At 27.8% G+C, this 17,995-nt stretch overlaps 4 protein-coding genes across 5 annotated transcripts; 1 reads left to right on the top strand and 3 right to left on the bottom strand.

Annotated features, from left to right (window-relative positions):
• Nucleotides 1–346: 346 nt before the first annotated feature.
• Nucleotides 347–3,970, top strand: LOC145751391 (ATP-dependent RNA helicase DDX19B-like). The gene is made up of 6 exons (XM_082567523.1): nucleotides 347–820; nucleotides 1,010–1,300; nucleotides 1,535–1,611; nucleotides 1,832–2,032; nucleotides 2,535–2,779; nucleotides 3,112–3,970. The coding sequence occupies exons 1-6, from the start codon at nucleotides 514–516 to the stop codon at nucleotides 3,422–3,424; spliced, it is 1,434 nt and encodes a 477-aa protein (XP_082423649.1). The 5' UTR covers nucleotides 347–513; the 3' UTR covers nucleotides 3,425–3,970.
• Nucleotides 3,971–4,463: 493 nt separating this feature from the next.
• On the bottom strand, nucleotides 4,464–7,629 carry LOC145751654 (ras-related protein rab7-like). Of its 2 annotated transcripts, XM_082567850.1 has the most exons (5): nucleotides 7,505–7,629; nucleotides 7,286–7,341; nucleotides 6,703–6,829; nucleotides 5,745–5,963; nucleotides 4,465–5,376 (listed from the first exon to the last, which is right to left on the bottom strand). In XM_082567850.1, exons 2-5 carry the CDS (start codon nucleotides 7,336–7,338, stop codon nucleotides 5,155–5,157), a joined length of 621 nt encoding a protein of 206 aa, XP_082423976.1. In that variant the 5' UTR covers nucleotides 7,339–7,341; nucleotides 7,505–7,629; the 3' UTR covers nucleotides 4,465–5,154. The 2 variants fall into 2 exon arrangements, with proteins under 2 accessions (XP_082423977.1, XP_082423976.1); XM_082567851.1 differs by lacking the exon at nucleotides 7,505–7,629 and having other exon boundaries at nucleotides 4,464–5,376; nucleotides 7,286–7,347.
• An 811-nt stretch (nucleotides 7,630–8,440) lies between these two features.
• On the bottom strand, nucleotides 8,441–11,438 carry LOC145751224 (gap junction beta-2 protein-like). The gene is made up of 9 exons (XM_082567328.1): nucleotides 11,299–11,438; nucleotides 11,029–11,119; nucleotides 10,703–10,812; nucleotides 10,087–10,188; nucleotides 9,869–9,976; nucleotides 9,483–9,686; nucleotides 8,897–9,027; nucleotides 8,701–8,803; nucleotides 8,441–8,572 (listed from the first exon to the last, which is right to left on the bottom strand). The coding sequence occupies exons 1-9, from the start codon at nucleotides 11,326–11,328 to the stop codon at nucleotides 8,555–8,557; spliced, it is 897 nt and encodes a 298-aa protein (XP_082423454.1). The 5' UTR covers nucleotides 11,329–11,438; the 3' UTR covers nucleotides 8,441–8,554.
• A 1,027-nt stretch (nucleotides 11,439–12,465) lies between these two features.
• Nucleotides 12,466–16,794, bottom strand: LOC145751124 (gap junction beta-2 protein-like). The gene is made up of 10 exons (XM_082567214.1): nucleotides 16,652–16,794; nucleotides 16,422–16,512; nucleotides 15,869–15,981; nucleotides 15,090–15,227; nucleotides 14,244–14,354; nucleotides 14,062–14,169; nucleotides 13,675–13,878; nucleotides 13,432–13,553; nucleotides 13,127–13,218; nucleotides 12,466–12,642 (listed from the first exon to the last, which is right to left on the bottom strand). The coding sequence occupies exons 1-10, from the start codon at nucleotides 16,682–16,684 to the stop codon at nucleotides 12,533–12,535; spliced, it is 1,122 nt and encodes a 373-aa protein (XP_082423340.1). The 5' UTR covers nucleotides 16,685–16,794; the 3' UTR covers nucleotides 12,466–12,532.
• Between the last annotated feature and the right edge of the window lie 1,201 nt (nucleotides 16,795–17,995).

Here is a 17,995-nt window from a genome sequence, read left to right as displayed (position 1 = left end):
AATTTTCTCTAATTTAAAGTTTGGTAAATTCACATCATCTAAAAAACGTTCATAACCTTGGAGTGCGACTCTTAACCACTTCGACGTAAGTGCCACAGCGCGAAATTGTATGTGATGTTATTTTTAATTTAATTATTAGGAAACTATAAATTTTGTTATTAGGGATTTTTAATAATGTTCTTGATTTAGTAATACTCAGTTCTTAATTCTTTAAAGTTAACCCCACTTAATTAAACTCAACGCTAAATCAACGAAAATACATGAATTACGTTACAACTTCTGTTCTACTAGGCGTGCATTTTAATAATTAGAATAACTTAAACTTCACGAAACGCTTTATAAATCTTCCTAATCTTATTTATTGTTAACTTTAGTTTTTTAAAGCAGTTAAAGCGTTTTCATATAACTATATAACTATATAAGTTTGTTTACATATATTTTTATAAGTAAAATAATTGCCTGCGATAAAAAAAATTCAAGTAAAATCAATAGTGAACCAGCAAATAATCGAAAATGGCGGATGAAAATTGGGCGGATGCTGCAGATGAACAAGAACAATTGTCAAACAATGTCGCAAATATTCAGATAAACAACCAACAAAAACAACCAGCACAACCACCACCACAAAATGAAAACGCGAAAGATGAAAACTACGAGAAACCACTCACTCACGAAGAGAGTTCACTTTTAAAGAAAATGTTGAGGGACAAATTGGTTCAAAATAATCAAGAATTGCAGGTTCAGCAAAGAGATCCCAACTCACCGTTGTATTCTGTTAAAACATTTGAAGAGCTTCAGCTGCCAAAGGAATTATTAGATGGTATTTGTTTTTTACTTTGCTTAGTTTATGCTTTAAAACCCTTGTAGCATACAATATAAACAAGTAATTGTGTTATTAAAGGTTTTCAAAAGTTTGTATATTTAAAAGGCATGCTAAAATATTTATTAGTTAAGTTAATATTAAAACAGAAGTAAAAATGTTATGTAAAACAACATATATTTATTTTAGGAATATTTGCAATGGGCTTCAACAGACCTTCCAAAATACAGGAGACAGCATTACCATTACTTCTTGCTAACCCTGCAGAAAACATGATTGCCCAATCACAATCAGGTACTGGAAAGACTGCTGCATTTGTTCTCACAATGTTATCAAGGATTCAAACTGATGTACCATATCCACAATGTTTATGTTTGTCACCGACTTATGAGTTGGCTTTGCAGACTGGGAGAGCTGTTGAGCAAATGGGAACGTTTTTAAAGGATTTAAAAGTTGCATATTCTGTGCGTGGGAATAGAGGTTTGTGTGTTTTATTGTGTACTAAACTGAAGTAAGTATAAACTTATAGCTATTAAAACAAGATAATTGCCCTGAATATCACAGTTTGGTAATTGTTTTAATATAGAACACTGTTTATTGAACAACACTAACAGGGCCATTAGTTTTTTTCCAATCTGAATCTGTAAAAATTGGTTATCTTCTACAACTATGGAATTTACTCATACTTGTTTTATTTTATTAATTTTGTTCTAGTTACGAGAAACCAAACAATAAATGCTCAGATTGTGATTGGGACTCCAGGAACAACATTGGATTGGTCAAGACTAAGGGTAAGTTAAACCATCAGTATTTTTAACTATAGTATATACAAAGTATTGTATAAAAAGCTGATAACATTTTATAAGCTGTGTTTATGATACATAAACCTTACATTATTATTAGTATTTTTATGTTAACCTTTATGTTTTTAAATTATTGTGTTATGTAACTTTATTGGGTTATAACTATGACCTATTATCCCTTTGTTATCAATTGATTTGTTTATTTCAGGCATTTGATTTAAGTAAGATCAAGGTATTTGTCCTCGATGAAGCAGATGTTATGATTGACACACAAGGTTTTAAAGATCAATCGATCAAAATCCACCGAAGCTTGAGGAAGGATTGCCAGTTCTTGTTGTTTAGTGCAACTTATGATGATGAGGTCATGGAGTTTGCACAAAAGATCGTCTCACAACCAAATATTATAAGAGTAAGTAAATTATTACTTGTTATAGTGTGAAGGTTAACGTATGCCAAATCTTTTAATATATCTTCTACATGTCATTGCTTTTAATTTTGGCTGACTTTTCCAGCTTAGTTAATTATGTATACTAGTTAATTACCTGCCCAAAGAGTTGCATTTTTATTGTTGTAATATGGTCCCAACTTCCACCTAACCTTTGCCTTTGATAAATTACCAGTGCACCAAAAACAGCAGGTTTTATTCTAAATTACTATGATGCATACATATTGTCTTTTAAGCGTGATAATGTAAAGAATATGGGGAATATTTTTATATACATTACGGTAGTGTGGTAAAGCCTTCATGGCTTCGAATTACTACCAAAAGGTTTTGTGTTTAAGCCGCAATAATGCCACACTATTCGCCCTGAAGCCCATCATTTTCTTTTACCATAAACATGTCACAGCAGCATACCCTTACCTAATAAATTTATAAACCATAATAAAATCTACTTTCACATTACCTTTAGTTACGAAGAGATGAAGAAACTCTAGATAACATCAAACAATATTACGTCAAATGCAACAACAAAGACCAGAAATATGACTCGCTTACCAACTTATATGGAGTTCTGTCAGTTGGTCAAGCGATCATATTTTGTGCCACTAGACGTACAGCTTCATGGCTAGCTAAGAAAATGTGTGCGGAGTCTTTTATTGTTGCTCTACTCAGTGGTGAACTGGATGTGGCACAAAGAGCAGCTATTTTAAGAAGGTAAATTGGCTCCTTTGTTTTTGTTTTTTTTTTTGTATTAATTTTGTAACTTTAAACATCTTTACTACATGTGGTCCAGGATTCTATTCCTACTGCTCTTATGCTGTAACACTCTTTAGTAAAGCACTATAAATGATATAAAATTCAGCTAAGCCTACGCTTATTTAGCACCTTAATTATCAACCAAAATTTATTAAAAGGTATCTTAAACTGTCAAAGTCAACTCGAGACTGGGTCAAGGTAAAAATATTACTAAAGTTGGCTTCTCTACATTAAGGATACAGATGATTAAAAAATATTTGAAATAAAAATATTTACCCAACCTAAACTAGATTTAAAGAAGCAAAAGAAAGAGTTTTAGTTACCACAAATGTTTGCTCCCGTGGGATCGACGTCGAACAAGTGACCTTGGTCGTGAACTTTGACCTTCCCATTGACCAACAAGGTCGTCCCGACAACGAGACATACTTACATCGAATCGGGCGAACAGGTCGCTTCGGAAAATCAGGCGTCGCGATTAATTTTGTGACAAATGATTACGATCTAAAAATACTTAAAGATATTGAGGCCCATTTTGGTACAAAGATCAACAGTTTGGATACTGATGATTATAATGATATGAACGAGAAATTAGGGGATGAATAAATAGGGGGTCAGCAGGAGCTTGCTAATGTTTACTGACGTTTCAAGAGTTCTCATTCTGGGGAAATATACTATTTGATGTGTTTTACACACATACATGTCTGATCTATTCAGCCTACATAAGTATATTTTAAGTAATTTGACCTGTGTTAAAAAGATCTTTTTGTAAGAATTCTTTTACTAAAGAATTTGCCAATGTCATTTTGGAATTGCCAGCAACAAATTTACGATAATCTTTTTAGAAACTTATTTAATTTTGAAAAGATTTTTTTATCTTGATTTGGGTTCAGCATTTCTATAAAAAATGTGATTTTTTTTTTTATCCAAAGGATACGTCTTTTCATTGCAACACAACATTTTGTATAAAATCCCAAAATTTCAGTTACATATCGAAGGTAAAATCAAGATTTTAAAGCTGAAACTCAAGAGTTGTTTTCTACTTTTGATGAACTCAATTATGTGCCAATCACAATGGTAATACAACACTGCTAATTTTTGCTAATTCTTTTTACTAAAAATCTTTGTAGTTCTTATTCTTAAAAGTTCGTTAATAAAACTTTAATCATAATTGCAAGTTACTCAATACCTAAAAACTATCACAATATACATTAAGCTCTTATAAAAATTACTTTATAGTTAGGATATCTTGCTTTCAACATCAAGTAAAGTAAGTTAAACCAATAAGATAATATATATATTAAAATAACTCATCGATAGCCTGCCCTACAGTTGGCATTTTAATTGTTATAAAATGGCACTGCTCTTGACTAATATTTGATCTATAACTGGCAATTTTGTAGGCTTACTAATTAGATATATATCTTCTACTAAGCTTTAATATGTATAGGTGTCTTTGGCAGTTGGTTGATCTGACATAGATACAAACTTTATTGACTGGAAATAATGTTTAATATTGGAAGAACCACAAACCTAAGTCTACTCTAAACTGTACAGTAACTAGAAATAATAAAAGTTTTACACAATTAAGTTTACAATCATAATATTTTATTGGATAATAATGTGAAAAAATTGGTTGAATCAGCAAAATATTAAGTTTTAAGCAATTTAAAAATATTGCACATGCTTGAACGAATTTTGGAACTTTTATTTATTTTAATTATTGGCGAAATTAGTAAAAAATTTAAGGCTTTAAATAATGCAGTTTTGCTAAGATCTTACAACAGATAAATTTAGAGAGAAAAAAATAACAGAAAAAAATCAGAAGTTTGTACATAAAACTTTATACAATGTATGTTAGAAATTAACAAAAATGGTCACAAAATTAAAACTCTACTTCTTAGTTTGTTGATTATTTTATTAATGGTAAACAGAAATAAATGTTTACAAAATATTTAAAACTATTATAACATTTTGTGACAAACTGGGTTAAAACAACCAGGCAAACTTTTGATCAAATTAACTTAAATAATATCATTTTTAAAAAGGAAATTATAAATATTTTGTCTTTGAAGGTATATTCGGCCTTTACAAATTAATAACTTATATTACCTATTTTCATTAATATTGGATGGTTTGCCAAAATACTTTTTTTATAAATATATAGGCTATCAATATAAAAAAATATGTAGTTAGAAATCATTATTTTTGCCCCAAAATTTAAAACTTTTGTTAAATATACCCCTCCCCAAAAAACAAACTTTTAAAACATCCTCAAAATTTGTCCAAAATTATCATTACACACAGATATATACTCAACAAAAAAGTCCTTTTAATTAACATCCACAATTACTATCTTTTGGTCGTTGTTCTGTGTTTTTAAGATCAATACGATCGGGAAACTCATTGTATAACTCCACGTCTGATTCCTGGATTAATGCTTGTTTTGCCACGGTTTGAAACGCAAGTTCAACGTTGATGTTATCCTTGGCCGAACACTCAAAATAGGGAATTGCGTTTTTGCTGTTGCACCAGTTTTGTGCACGTTTGTGAGATACCTTAATTTAATAGTTAGTTTAGTTTTTTATGACTTTACAATGTAAAATACAATTGGTTAAAAATAAATGCACAGGTTTACTACATTCAAAACAAACTTGTACAGCAAATATACTTGTTAAGGTTATTCTTATTAAAAAATAAAGTCCCAAAACTCAGACAATTAAAAGAACCTTCATAAATACAAAATTTGTATATACAAAAAATACTCCAATTTAGGTAAGTAGCATACCTATACCCAAACAATTAAAACACCAATAAAATAAGTCAAGTTAACCAAAATTAAGCTGACTGCAAAGGTAAGAAAGGAGAGTATGCATATTAAGGTAAATGTTGAGATACTTTTTGATAACATAAACAAGGCACTCACCACCCTGTTTTCCAAATCAATTTTATTCCCAATCACCACAAATGGAAAGTTTTCTGGGTCCCTGGGTGAAGCTTGGATCAAAAACTCGTCCCTCCAACTATCCAGGGTTTTAAATGTATTGGGCATTGTGACATCATAGACCAACACACAACAATCTGCTCCTCGGTAAAATGCGACACCGAGTGACTGAAATCGTTCTTGACCGGCAGTGTCCCAGATCTATATAATTTTAATTTAAATATTACAATAATGCACGGTTTAAAAATGGTGATAGCCGCAACAAATATTTATAAATATATTTTTTAAATGTTGTATTAGTATGGTCTTTATCATAAAGAAAACAACCTAAACCTTATAACAGGGTAACTTCTTGTACCACTGCTTAGCTTTAATAAGACTTTGTGAGCATATTCTTAAGATTTGGATCATTAATTTGTTTGCATTGAATCTGGCAAACCAGAGTTATTTGACATTTGTATGATATATGGCCCTAATTAACTTTTGTGTATTTTATCTTAAAGGTATAACAACTTTTTTAGCATTTCTACCTTAACAAAATGTCCATGAAAGATTTTTATATTAAGTATGAGTAATTTTAAGATGAATCACTGTGCTATACACCACTCATAGTATTGTATAAAACATTTTATCTACACTGTTGATATTAAAGCTTAAGGAATTCCTAATACAAACTATGTATACAAACATCAGTGACAGTTTTATACCTACAAAAATCTTAATAAAATAATTCTTGGATTAGAATAATCATTAACCTATTTAAAAAGACCTAAAAATAAACAATGTATTATTTGATATTGAAACTGTTTTAAAATGTACTAAAACAAAGATATTTAAACTGACAAATTTAACTGGAGACTGGGCCAAAGTAATTAAGGTTACTTCGTTATTAGGTGACACTTACGACCTTTTAAATTGAGTTTAATTAAAATAAACCAACCTGCATGGTAACCAGTCTATCTTCAACCATCACTTCCTTGGTTAAAAAGTCGGCACCAATTGTTGCTTTATATTGGTTACTAAACTTTTTGTTCACATATTGGTTCATTAGTGAAGTTTTTCCAACTCTGTAAAAGTAAAAACATAAATTCAAACCTAACCTAAAATAGTGAATTGGTTTTGTAAAGTTTTGGAATAATGAAATACATTTGGTTTTAAAATTTCCAGAGCTCTATTAGCGTCGTCCACTGGTTTAAACGAGTAGTACTAAAATGAATACAAAACTGGCGGAATGTACAAGAGAAGATTAGGGTAAGGTTATAAAAATTCTGCCCTTTCCGCGTTTATAAATTCGGCTGACAACGCTGATAGAGCTCCGAAAGTCCTTTTTTGTAATTGGTTTTAACATGAAAACAATTTAGTTGAATATCAATAAATAATATGATGTTTTAACTTTGTTGTTTGAATTGTTTAAACCGCTGTCAGCTATGTTATAATATGATATGGTGGTTATCATTTTTGGTCTAGAATAAATTCAATAATAAAATAACAAACAAATGTAAATATATTTAATAAACACTTGCCCACTATCTCCAAGTATAATAACTTTTAATAAAACCTTCTTTCTTGAAGCCATTTTCTAAAAAAACAATCAAATAATATTAATAAGTGAAAGTGGATATTTCAGTTTACTTTTCCAACTAAACAATTTTATTTTCAGTTTAAAAGTTTATTTAGGATATTTTATTTATGATAGTTGACATTTAGTTAGAATATAACACTTCCATTTTAACTTGACATACCTTTTAGATTGATTAAAAGTTTAAATAATCGCTTGTAAATCCAAAATATTTGCAATACAAAAAATATATTTTAAATCTTATATTATTTGAAACAAAAAATCTAAATAATTAAGGCATTTAAAAATTATTTTTTGAAAAAAGATTAATATCAAACGGGCAGACAAAATATTATGTCGAATTTTAATAGAAATTTACTTAATTAAATCACAGTTATGTTAATAAATTTAGCCTTTGCCATTTATTTTTGCAAATAACCAAAATTTAACAGCTGACTAACGAACTTTGATAAATTTATCTGACATTTTTTGACTTTTGGTAATTTAAACTAGACTTTTATACGAAACCCATATAAAACTAAACACTATAAAGTTAATTCTCAATGAAATGTTTATTTAAAACAAGATTAGCCCAACCCAATCAGTTTTATGAATAATATTTCAACTTTTGTTTACTTTTCTTTATTTTTTTCCCAAGCTTGCAACATCGCTTTGTCTTATTATTTCTATGGCGGTGACGTCACGGTCACGAGACATTGCTGACAACTTGGTTCTGTTTTTTGGCTTGTAAACAATAATTTGAAACTACTAAAGGGTTAAATGTCAAAAATTTTAAAAAATAAATAAATAATAGAACTTTAAATCTTGAAAAAGTAAATCAATAGCGATTCATAACATTTAAATTAACGTTATAAAGGTTGATCTACTAAATATTTTCTAATTAAAACAGTACAAAACAGTTGTGCTTAATTATACTTTTGTTAAAATCGTAAATTTATTCTTAAAATTAAATAACGATATATTAGCATAAGAAGGGTGTTATATGCAAAAAACAAAATAAACAAAAATTTAATATACATTTATAACGCTAGAAAATCTTTAAGAATTACAATAAATAAAAAGAAAAATTATATTTTTACAAAGAAAAATGTTTACATTTGCTTGCTTTTCACTCATGATAAAATATTGAATGCACTTTAAAGTTGGGCTTCTTTTTCTTTGTAATTTATAATTTGTACTTTATCGTCGTTAATCAAATTTCTTCGACATTTTCTTAAAAGTTGTCCTGATTCTGTTAAACATAAACAAACATAGAAAATTTACTGTTTATGTTATTTATAATATTATTGATAAAATTCTATAGGTTGTGTAATGAAAGTTGATCATGTGACAATACAATAAACTTTTTGTTCTACTTACTATGTAATAGGTTAAGGAAGAGTCTTTACTATGGTAATTTTTTGGTAAGCCCCCGTTGTTATTAGGTCTGCTAAAACTAGGTAGTTGTTTGTACATTTTTTGGCTGTAATAATTAAAAAGAATATAACAAAAATTGATTTATTTAAGTCTGAATATGTAAATTTTAAATAATCAACTTAAAAATCTTTTTACTTACCGACGAACTTTGTTATTTTTTCGTGTTTTCTTATAACAATATTTTCCTGCAATATATATTAATTCCAATACGCATAGAAAAAAACATATCACACTTAAAAAGTTCATGTAGCGAAGGAATATCGTTTTTTCCTAAAAAGAAAAAATTGTATAAAGATATTTATATGGTAAATTATATATTTAAACTAAACATGACTTAAAGATAATAAAACCGGCAGCGTTATGTAGTAGTCAAAACCCTTTCTACACTACGTGAAGTTCTGGGTTCGTTTCCCAGTGATCTTATGCTGTAGCGCCCGTGAGTTAGGCGTTATTAACGGTATAAACTTCTGCTGAGCCAATACTTGATCAGTAGTTTACCTATCGGGCAATTATTATTTATAATATCCTAAACTGCCAAAGACAACTCGAGATTGGGTCGAGATAACCAATGTTACTCTATGTTTAGGTTGCGCATTCGACTTTTCCACATCGAGGTTAAATATATTTCCCAAAAAAATATATCTGTATATTTTTTTGCAAACTTAAATTCCTCTTTAAAATTAACAAGCAGCGCTTTGAAAACAAACCATATATTTTAAACTTACAAAAGATCTTGACACAAAGCACGGAACAAACCCAGTTCTACCACCAAGGAAGAAATGTTGACTACAGCTTGTTTTTACTTCATTACTAAGGTCAGGATGGCAGACAAATATGGCTGGTACAGTTTGCCATACTAAGTGTGAAGCAGTATATTCTGGTTCGCATACCTTAGTGGGTTGAACTAAACTTCCATCACAGATCGGGTCCTAGTAAATACAATTGTAGGTCTATGACGTCATAAATTAAACTCATAGTAATTAAAATTTAATTAATTTCGAGTATTGATAATTATAAAAAAAAAACATCTAAAATAACATGTTAAACGTTATGTAAAACTTTTAAATTTGTTTTTACTGACGTCATGAGTTTATATGACGTCAGAACTTACGTAAAGATAGTAGAGATGATATCCAATCACGATAAACGAACCTTCAACAATCATCCGAACAACGACTGTTATATAGTAAGCACCGTAGAATTGGTTTGTTTTTGAAATCTGAAAATTAAATTCGGTAAAATAAATTTTATAATAGTCATAAGGGCTTATTATTATGCAGAGTAAAATGTATTTAATATTTAAAAATGTAATATTTATAAATGCCTAACATGTTTATCTGTTGCCTTTCTTGAAACTTTATTCTGATAATTTCGAGTGCACTTCCACGAGAAATAGTGAAATAGGACCACTGGTGTCGTGATTCCAAGTAACTAAAATTAACATTAATTATGTAATGAGCCATGTAGTGTGGTAATACGGTCATGGCGTCAGACTACGAGTCGAAAGGTTTCGGTTTTGAGTCGCACCAATGCCACACTATTTGCCCTTGAGCTCGGCGTTTATAGATAGCTTAGACACATACAACACTGCACAACGTTATCCGATAAAAATATCAAAAACTTATTCCTTTAAGGGGATATAGAAAATTATGTATATTGCGCTACTCATTTTTTATTAATGACTAATTAAATTTATTTTTTGTTTAGTCATGCATTGCACAACTGTAACGTCATTTGACGTCACAAAGTCATGATATTAACGTCACAAGTCGTGCAATTTTTGTAAAAAGAACAATTTGTATTTACAATAAAAAAAGTTATTAAAAAACTCTAACAAATTTGAAAAAAATCAAAATAAATTTTGATAGCCTAAAATATTTTCGTTTACAGCTTTGCATGTTTAGAAAAACGTTAAACTAAAATATATAAAGAATAAACTGAATACCTGAAAAGCCCAAAACACAATTTGAGATAACTTCGCGAACTCGTTGTAACATACAACTTGACATTCTATGTCAGTGCTGCATACAAAATTGGTTTGGTCGTCTTCAAACACTAAAATTTAAATAATTTGATGTTTATATTTCACAATATCTAACATAAAATAGTAAAAAAATAATTTTACAATAAAGGATAATAAAATTAATTCATTTTTTAAACTTATACTATTTGCCTTTAATAAAACCCAAAAGAATTTTAATTTCATAAAGCTTTAATAAAACTAAACAAGTACTAACTTTTATAATATGTAAACTTAAACTTCATATTTACCTGAACTCCCAAGCGTAGCTACAACCATAAGTCGAAATACGAATACGATAATATACCAAGTTTGACCAAAAAATGTGCTGTATTTTATGATCTGAAAGTTAATATAATTGACTCACTAACATTGACAAAATTACATGTTTAACATCAAGTTAAATACGATAAAAGCTTGAATTGATAGTTTTTGGATCGAAAATTGCATAAAAATTTTAACATAAACAAAAAATTCTGCTTTTTAAAAAACAAGTTATTTTAAAACGTGATTGTATATACCTGTTCTGTTAGTTTTTTAAATAGACCCATTATTTTCCACAGGTTTTTAAAAGAATATCAGTCTTTTTTTGTTAATCTAAATATTTTAAAACACATTATTGATTCTAATATATAAATTAAACAAAGTTTTTCAACAAAATCATTTTTTTAATATATATATTTTGTACATTTGTTGTTAACAACTGCCTTAGGCCTATATAGAATTTCTTTTATAGGCTTAAAAGCATGGAAAATTTTAGGGAAAATCGTTGGTACTTCACCGTAAAATTTTTTTTTAATAAACCCATCACGGGCATTGTTGTGTTGATGAATTATTATATATGATACAATTCAAGTGTTGGTTAAGATTAAATTTGCGCAATAATAAACGATAAAGTAAAAGAAGTGGCAATATGATACAAGGAAATTAACTTGTTTATAATATTTTATCGTCATCAAGCTGTTTTTTACACTGTTGTTGCTGGATTTTTGGTTTAGATAGGAACAAATTATGATGAATTTTGGTGTGCCGGTTTCTTTGAAAATTGTTTCAAAAATTTTCCCTTTATAATTCCCCATTCAAATTACCGAATAAAGCGCCACCAACCATCGTTTTATTGCATTACGTTATATTTTATTAAATAAAAATGACTAAGGAGTTATAAATGTTTGTAATACTTTATTTCAAACATATTTTGGAGTTTAAACTTCACCATTTATTGTAATATTTCTAACCAATTTTTTTTAATATTGATCGGTTTAATATTTCAACCAAGTACAAAATTTGTGTTTAAATTGCGCGTACTGAAGTTATAGAGTATTGTTACATTATCTTTGTTGTAAAGGCTAAAAATAGAAAAACATGTGCGTTTTGTTTAGCTTATTTTAGAAACTGTCGAACTATTTTAAATGGTACTTGAAATAGGTGTTATCAAGTATGCTTACTTAAAATTAAATCTCAGATTTTACAGTATTTACAAAATTTATTTTGCTAACTGATGCGATAATTTCCAAGTTTAATTAACATTTCAAAAGGAACAAAATTCAAAATATTTGTCAAAGAAAAATTAAGTCTACGTTATATACATTAAAAAATTTTAAAAATTAAATTTGAAAAAGTTAAGATATTTGAAGAAAAATTACAAAGTGCATAAGAACAAAAATCACATATTTACAGGATAGAAAGCGAGTTGTTTATTGCACTTTAATAACCTGCATGTTATTAACTTAATCATTTCAAATTTACATTAAAAGCTTAAAGGGCTTCGTCGTCATATTTTGGGTTGTCAATGGTTTGTATTTTATTATTTTTTACAACCATATTTGCCGGTTGTTGTTGTATGCTTGACAATGTAGTCGGTGGTCCTGAAAAATATTTAAATTGATAAAAACATATAAAGTTACCTAATGCTCTTTTTACTAAATTTCTAAAACAAATTTGGCAACAGTTTTTAAAACCCTTTCAAAAAACTTAACTGGTAGAAAAACTAAAACAGTTGAACAAGGTTAATTAAAGCAATTTGGGTTAATTAATTTACTGTTAATGTATTTAAATTTTATCTCTTGCAATTTAAAACAAAATTTTTTTGGTCAAATATGAATAAAATTGACTGTTAATAGTCAACTGTCAGCATGTGGCGCTATTGAGTAATATATATATAACGAATTCGTCAATATTAATTAAAATAAATCAGAAAACTCCAAGCAAAATATTTAGAACAGTTTACTGTTATTAACTAAACCAATCGTAAAATCTTAATTCAAGCAATTAGTTTATACATTAAAACTTTATCTGCATTTAATTTTTATTTTTTACGATTTTGGTAAATGTTAAAAGAGTTTAACTTACGTTGAAGTGGATTATTTTCCAGATAATACATATCATGATGGTTATGTACCGGGTGTAAGGTGTAGTCAGTTGGGTATTTGTAACTACTTGCTCTAAATTTATCATATTTTTTTAAAGTAAAGATTGGGATAATTTTGTTTGAATTTGTTTGTTTAATAAAATCCATATTTACTTTATTATATGACAAAATTCATGGGTAGCAAATTGAAAAAAAAGGTTTAATATTTCGGCCTGTTTACTTAAAATATTTAAATAAAGAGTAAAATTATCCACTAGGTTATCTAGATTTAATTGTACTATTTTACCTGCGTGTTTTTCGTTGTTTTTTAAAGATAAACCTTATTGGAATGTATACCAGCTCTGCCAAGCAAAGACAAAAACAAATTACACTCAAAAAGTTCATATAGCGAAGGAACACAGTTTTCTCCTAAAAAATAAAATTTTAAAGTTTGTTAATTTGTTTTAGAGGACCTTAAAAAACACACGACCCTAAAATTTTGTTTCAAAATTGGGGCCACTGAGGATCAAACCATAGACTTCATACTTACATATGATCTTGACACAAAGCACGGAACAAACCCAGTTCTACCACCAAGGAAAAAATGTTGACTACAGCTTGTTATTACTTCAGCACTAAGGTCAGGATGGCAGACAAATATGGCTGGTACAGTTTGCCATACTAAGTGTGAAGCAGTATATTCTGGTTCGCATTTCTCAGTAGATTGAACTAAACTTCCATCACAGATCGGGTTCTGAGGAATTAAAAAAATAAAATAGTTTTAATGGATTTTTAAAATATGATTTCTTTTTTCAAATGTTAAGTTCGTATACTTATTTCAAATACAAAAAAATGCCAAAAATAATTTTAACTTAGAATTGTTTTGTTATTTTTTTACTGAAGTGACGTTATAAGTTTATATGACGTCAGAACTCACGTAGAAGAAATAAAATTGATATCCGAGAGCTATAAATGCCCCTTCAACAGCCGCTCTAAAAATAGTTGTGACGAAATAAGCGATCTGAATCGCGTTTGTTACTGGAATCTATAAATAAAAAAAAAGTTTTAGAATTTCTGGGGTGAAATTATATTGGGTTTAACATTGTAGAAGAAAGTTACCTCTTCTACTTTATCTCCGTCGAAAACTCTTTTTTCGCGAACTTTTCCAACCATTCGTTGTCGTCTTTGCATTTGGCGATAAGCTTCTTGTTGGGCATGAGAACGAAATCCCTAAAATTCAAAAAAAATTAAAAATTTTAAATTAAAAAATTGTTTACAAATTTTTTTTTTAATTTAAAAATTTGTTAGAATTAAAAAATTTGCTTTGTTATTATTAAATATATTGAGAATTGTTATACAAAGACATGCTATAATTATAACTGCTTTGTAAGGATGAATATAAGAATATAAAAAAACGTGACAATAAAAACTAAAATATTTCTAAGAATAATTTGTTTAGGACAGTCCGGCGTATCCTTCATTATTTAAATAGCTAGCCATACAAAACATGATATGACAAAATATTAAATAATATTTTAAACTTTTCAATAAGGAAATACTACTAAAAATGTGTTGAAAAACTAGTTACATTTAAAACTTTTAAACTTGTGTTAACAACCATCTACTGAAACAAGGGCAAAAATGAACCTTTATTCTTAAATATCCGTTTTTTTTACAATATTTTTCACATAATTTTTTACTTTTTTAATAACTCAAAATTCCAGGTTTAATTCTCACTGCTGTTCTTAATAAAAAAAAAACCTTAAAAAACAAAATGTCACTTTTAATTTTCCAAAAAATAACCTAGACATCTGAAACGAGTTAGTATTCAGACAGTTGTATGTTGCCTTTTCTTGAAATTATCAAGCTTTTTATATTGGTTTAGAGTCATTAATAAATATTATGTTGGTTATATAGGTATATGTACTTAATATTAAGTTAAATTAAATTAAACAGTTTTCTTACATCACCGGACCCGGATAAGACTTCATCATTATCACTTGAACTCAACAGTTTTTTAGCCGAGTCAATTTTTGCAATTTGTCCAGTTATAAACAACGAAAAAAAATGAAAAGCAACGACGGGTGTAGTAATTCCAAGTAACTAAAAATACAAAATTTATGAAAGAAAAATTTTTATAAAGAGAAAAAATTTAAAACTTTTTTATTTATTTTGTATTTTTATGATTTTTATTGAATATTTTAACTACCTTGGGATAAAATTTAAGCATTTAAGACATACAGACATGCGCTGTTTTCTAATTTCAAATCGTGCGATATTTTTGTCATGTGTTATATAAAAGCTTGCCAAAAATGTTTCGAAAAATTTTATTTTAAATTTCTTTCTTCATTTATTTTTGTTATATTCTTGTATGATGTCACAGTGATCACGCATATTTACGTCACAGTTTCTTGTTTGTTACGTGGTATAAAGTAAGAAACTTATTTTTGTGAAAGAAATATATTTTTCAGGATTTAAATAATTATTTAATTTTGTTTGAGGGAGGAGGCGTTTCAAAATACGCCCCTATGCAAAATAACTATTCCCTAAAACCAAAAATATTGCTAATCATCATCTTAATTACTTTTGTTCGATGAAATTTTTGTCTCATTTTAAAGTCTAATTAATTATCAGTTAAGTTTTAATGCGTTTTAATTGGGAAATTTAGCAAAAGAACTTTTAAAATATTGAATTTTTTTATTTTTTATAAAACATCGATTTAAAATTGAGGACAAACGTAGTACCTGAAAAGCCCAAAATCGAAGATGTGAAATTTTTGCAAACTCATTGAAACAAACATTCTGACACCCTATGACCTCAGTACTACATGTGAATGCTGATTGTTCGTCATTATAAACTGTAAATTAAGTAATATTTAAATTAGTTTTATAAAATATTCAATTTTTACCCTAAACATGCCCGATAATTAAACTGCTGATTAAATGTTGGCTTAGCAGGAGTTTATACCATTGATACAGCCTTACTTAAGGACGGTACAGCTTGAGACCACTGGGTATCGAACCCAGAACTTTATGTAGTGTAGAAAGTGTTCTAACCACTACACCATGCTGCCGGTAGTTATTTTATTTAACCTTAATAATATGATTTTTTACACAACTGACTATTAACTGGCTTATTGACAAATGTATTCATATAGTTTGATTTAAAGGCAGTAGGGATAAAACGTATGGCCTTATTTAATAAATAAAAAATATATCAAACACCAAATTAAGCAAGGGCAACAAAACTAAACGAGTACTAACTTTTATAATATGTAAACTCAAACTTCATATTTACCTGAACTCCCAAGCGTAGCTACAACTATAAGTCGAAATACAAATACGATAATATACCAAATTTGACCAAAAAAAGTGCTGTATTTAACGATCTAAAATAAATTTTTACTTCAATTAATTAAACCTGTATAAGTACCCCTAAATTTTAACTCATATATTTATTTTTTTAACAATAAAAAATGGATCATTTTAATCAACCTAATTGCTTTAGTTAATTATTAATTAATTTACCTGTCCAGCTATTTTATTAAACCAGTCCCACATTCTCTTTATTTTTTTTCAATCCTTTTTTTCTTAAATTTTTTTCTCTGTTTTTCCTTCAAATTTACTAAACTACTATTTTATTTATCTAAAATTGTATACATCAAATCTTAAAAACAAAATTAAAAAAATTTAAATATTAAAAAAAAATAAAAATAAGAATTCCAAATATGATGAAAATTCACAAAATGTTAAATTTTAAACTCAGTTTTAATTGTAGAACTGTGCGGTTACTCAACAATGCAGTAACATTTATTCCAATCACGACATCTTACTATGACGTCACAATATTAAGTCACGTTGTCGGACTGTTAAACAATTCCGGAATCAACTTTTAGACGTTTTAAGAATAACATTTTGACCACAAATTTTTACTTTTTTAGATCTCTTAAATGTCTTGTTCTTGGATTAATTTTCTTAGAAACAGATTTTTCTCGCGGATGCGGTTGTTATGTTGTGACGTCATAGACATTGTTATGACTTAATAAAACTTTTTTGTTGACACTTAAAAATACAATCTCTTAAAATTTTTTTTTTGTTATAAACTGCTTATACCGTCATATACCTTTACTGCTTTCTTATTTTTAAACCTAAATAATTTTATTGATAATGATATACTAAGGGATTTATAAATTATCACAATAGGGAATAGGTTAAAAGTTAATTGTAGAAATACCTAAATTTAAATAAAATGATTTAGCCTTTTTTATAAACTTATTCCAAAACCTAAAAAAATGACTTTTAACTTATTCTATCGTTTTTTTAAAAATTAAATTAACTCATATCTTTTTATATAAAAAACTTCGTTTTTTTTATTTTTTCAAATTCTTAGCTAACACTTTTGTTAGCGTGAATAAATGTGTTGCAATATTAAGTCACTTAAAGCAATCTTACTTAACGTCCATTAATCAATTAAACGTTTGCAGTCTAACTAAACACGTACCGGAAAGACAATTTAATTATCTCGAAGTGGAATTTTATGGTCTTTTTAAACTAATTTAAGCTTTAAATTTGTTAAATCCAAACACTATATTTAAAATGTTTTAATATTTAAATAGGTTTTTTAAATTTTTATTATTAAAAATAACCTTTTTTAACATATGATTTTGTTGCTAAATTTTAATAAGTAAATATTTAGTTATTTAGCTTGTTTAAATTATAAAAGAATACATTTATTAAAATTCATTATTATTAAGATAATTTACATTTTAGTTTTCACTTTTTTATTTAATTAGTATAAAAATTTGATTAATAAATTTTTTTGTACATGCAATTTGATATGGAACAATTTTTAAATACTTTCTTAATCTAATA

This window comes from Corella eumyota, chromosome 4 (assembly GCF_963082875.1).
Source record: "Corella eumyota chromosome 4, kaCorEumy4.1, whole genome shotgun sequence".
In the NCBI taxonomy this organism is placed as follows: domain Eukaryota; kingdom Metazoa; phylum Chordata; class Ascidiacea; order Phlebobranchia; family Corellidae; genus Corella; species Corella eumyota.
Note: the sequence above shows the minus strand (reverse complement) of the source record. Positions and strands in the feature narration are given on the sequence as shown.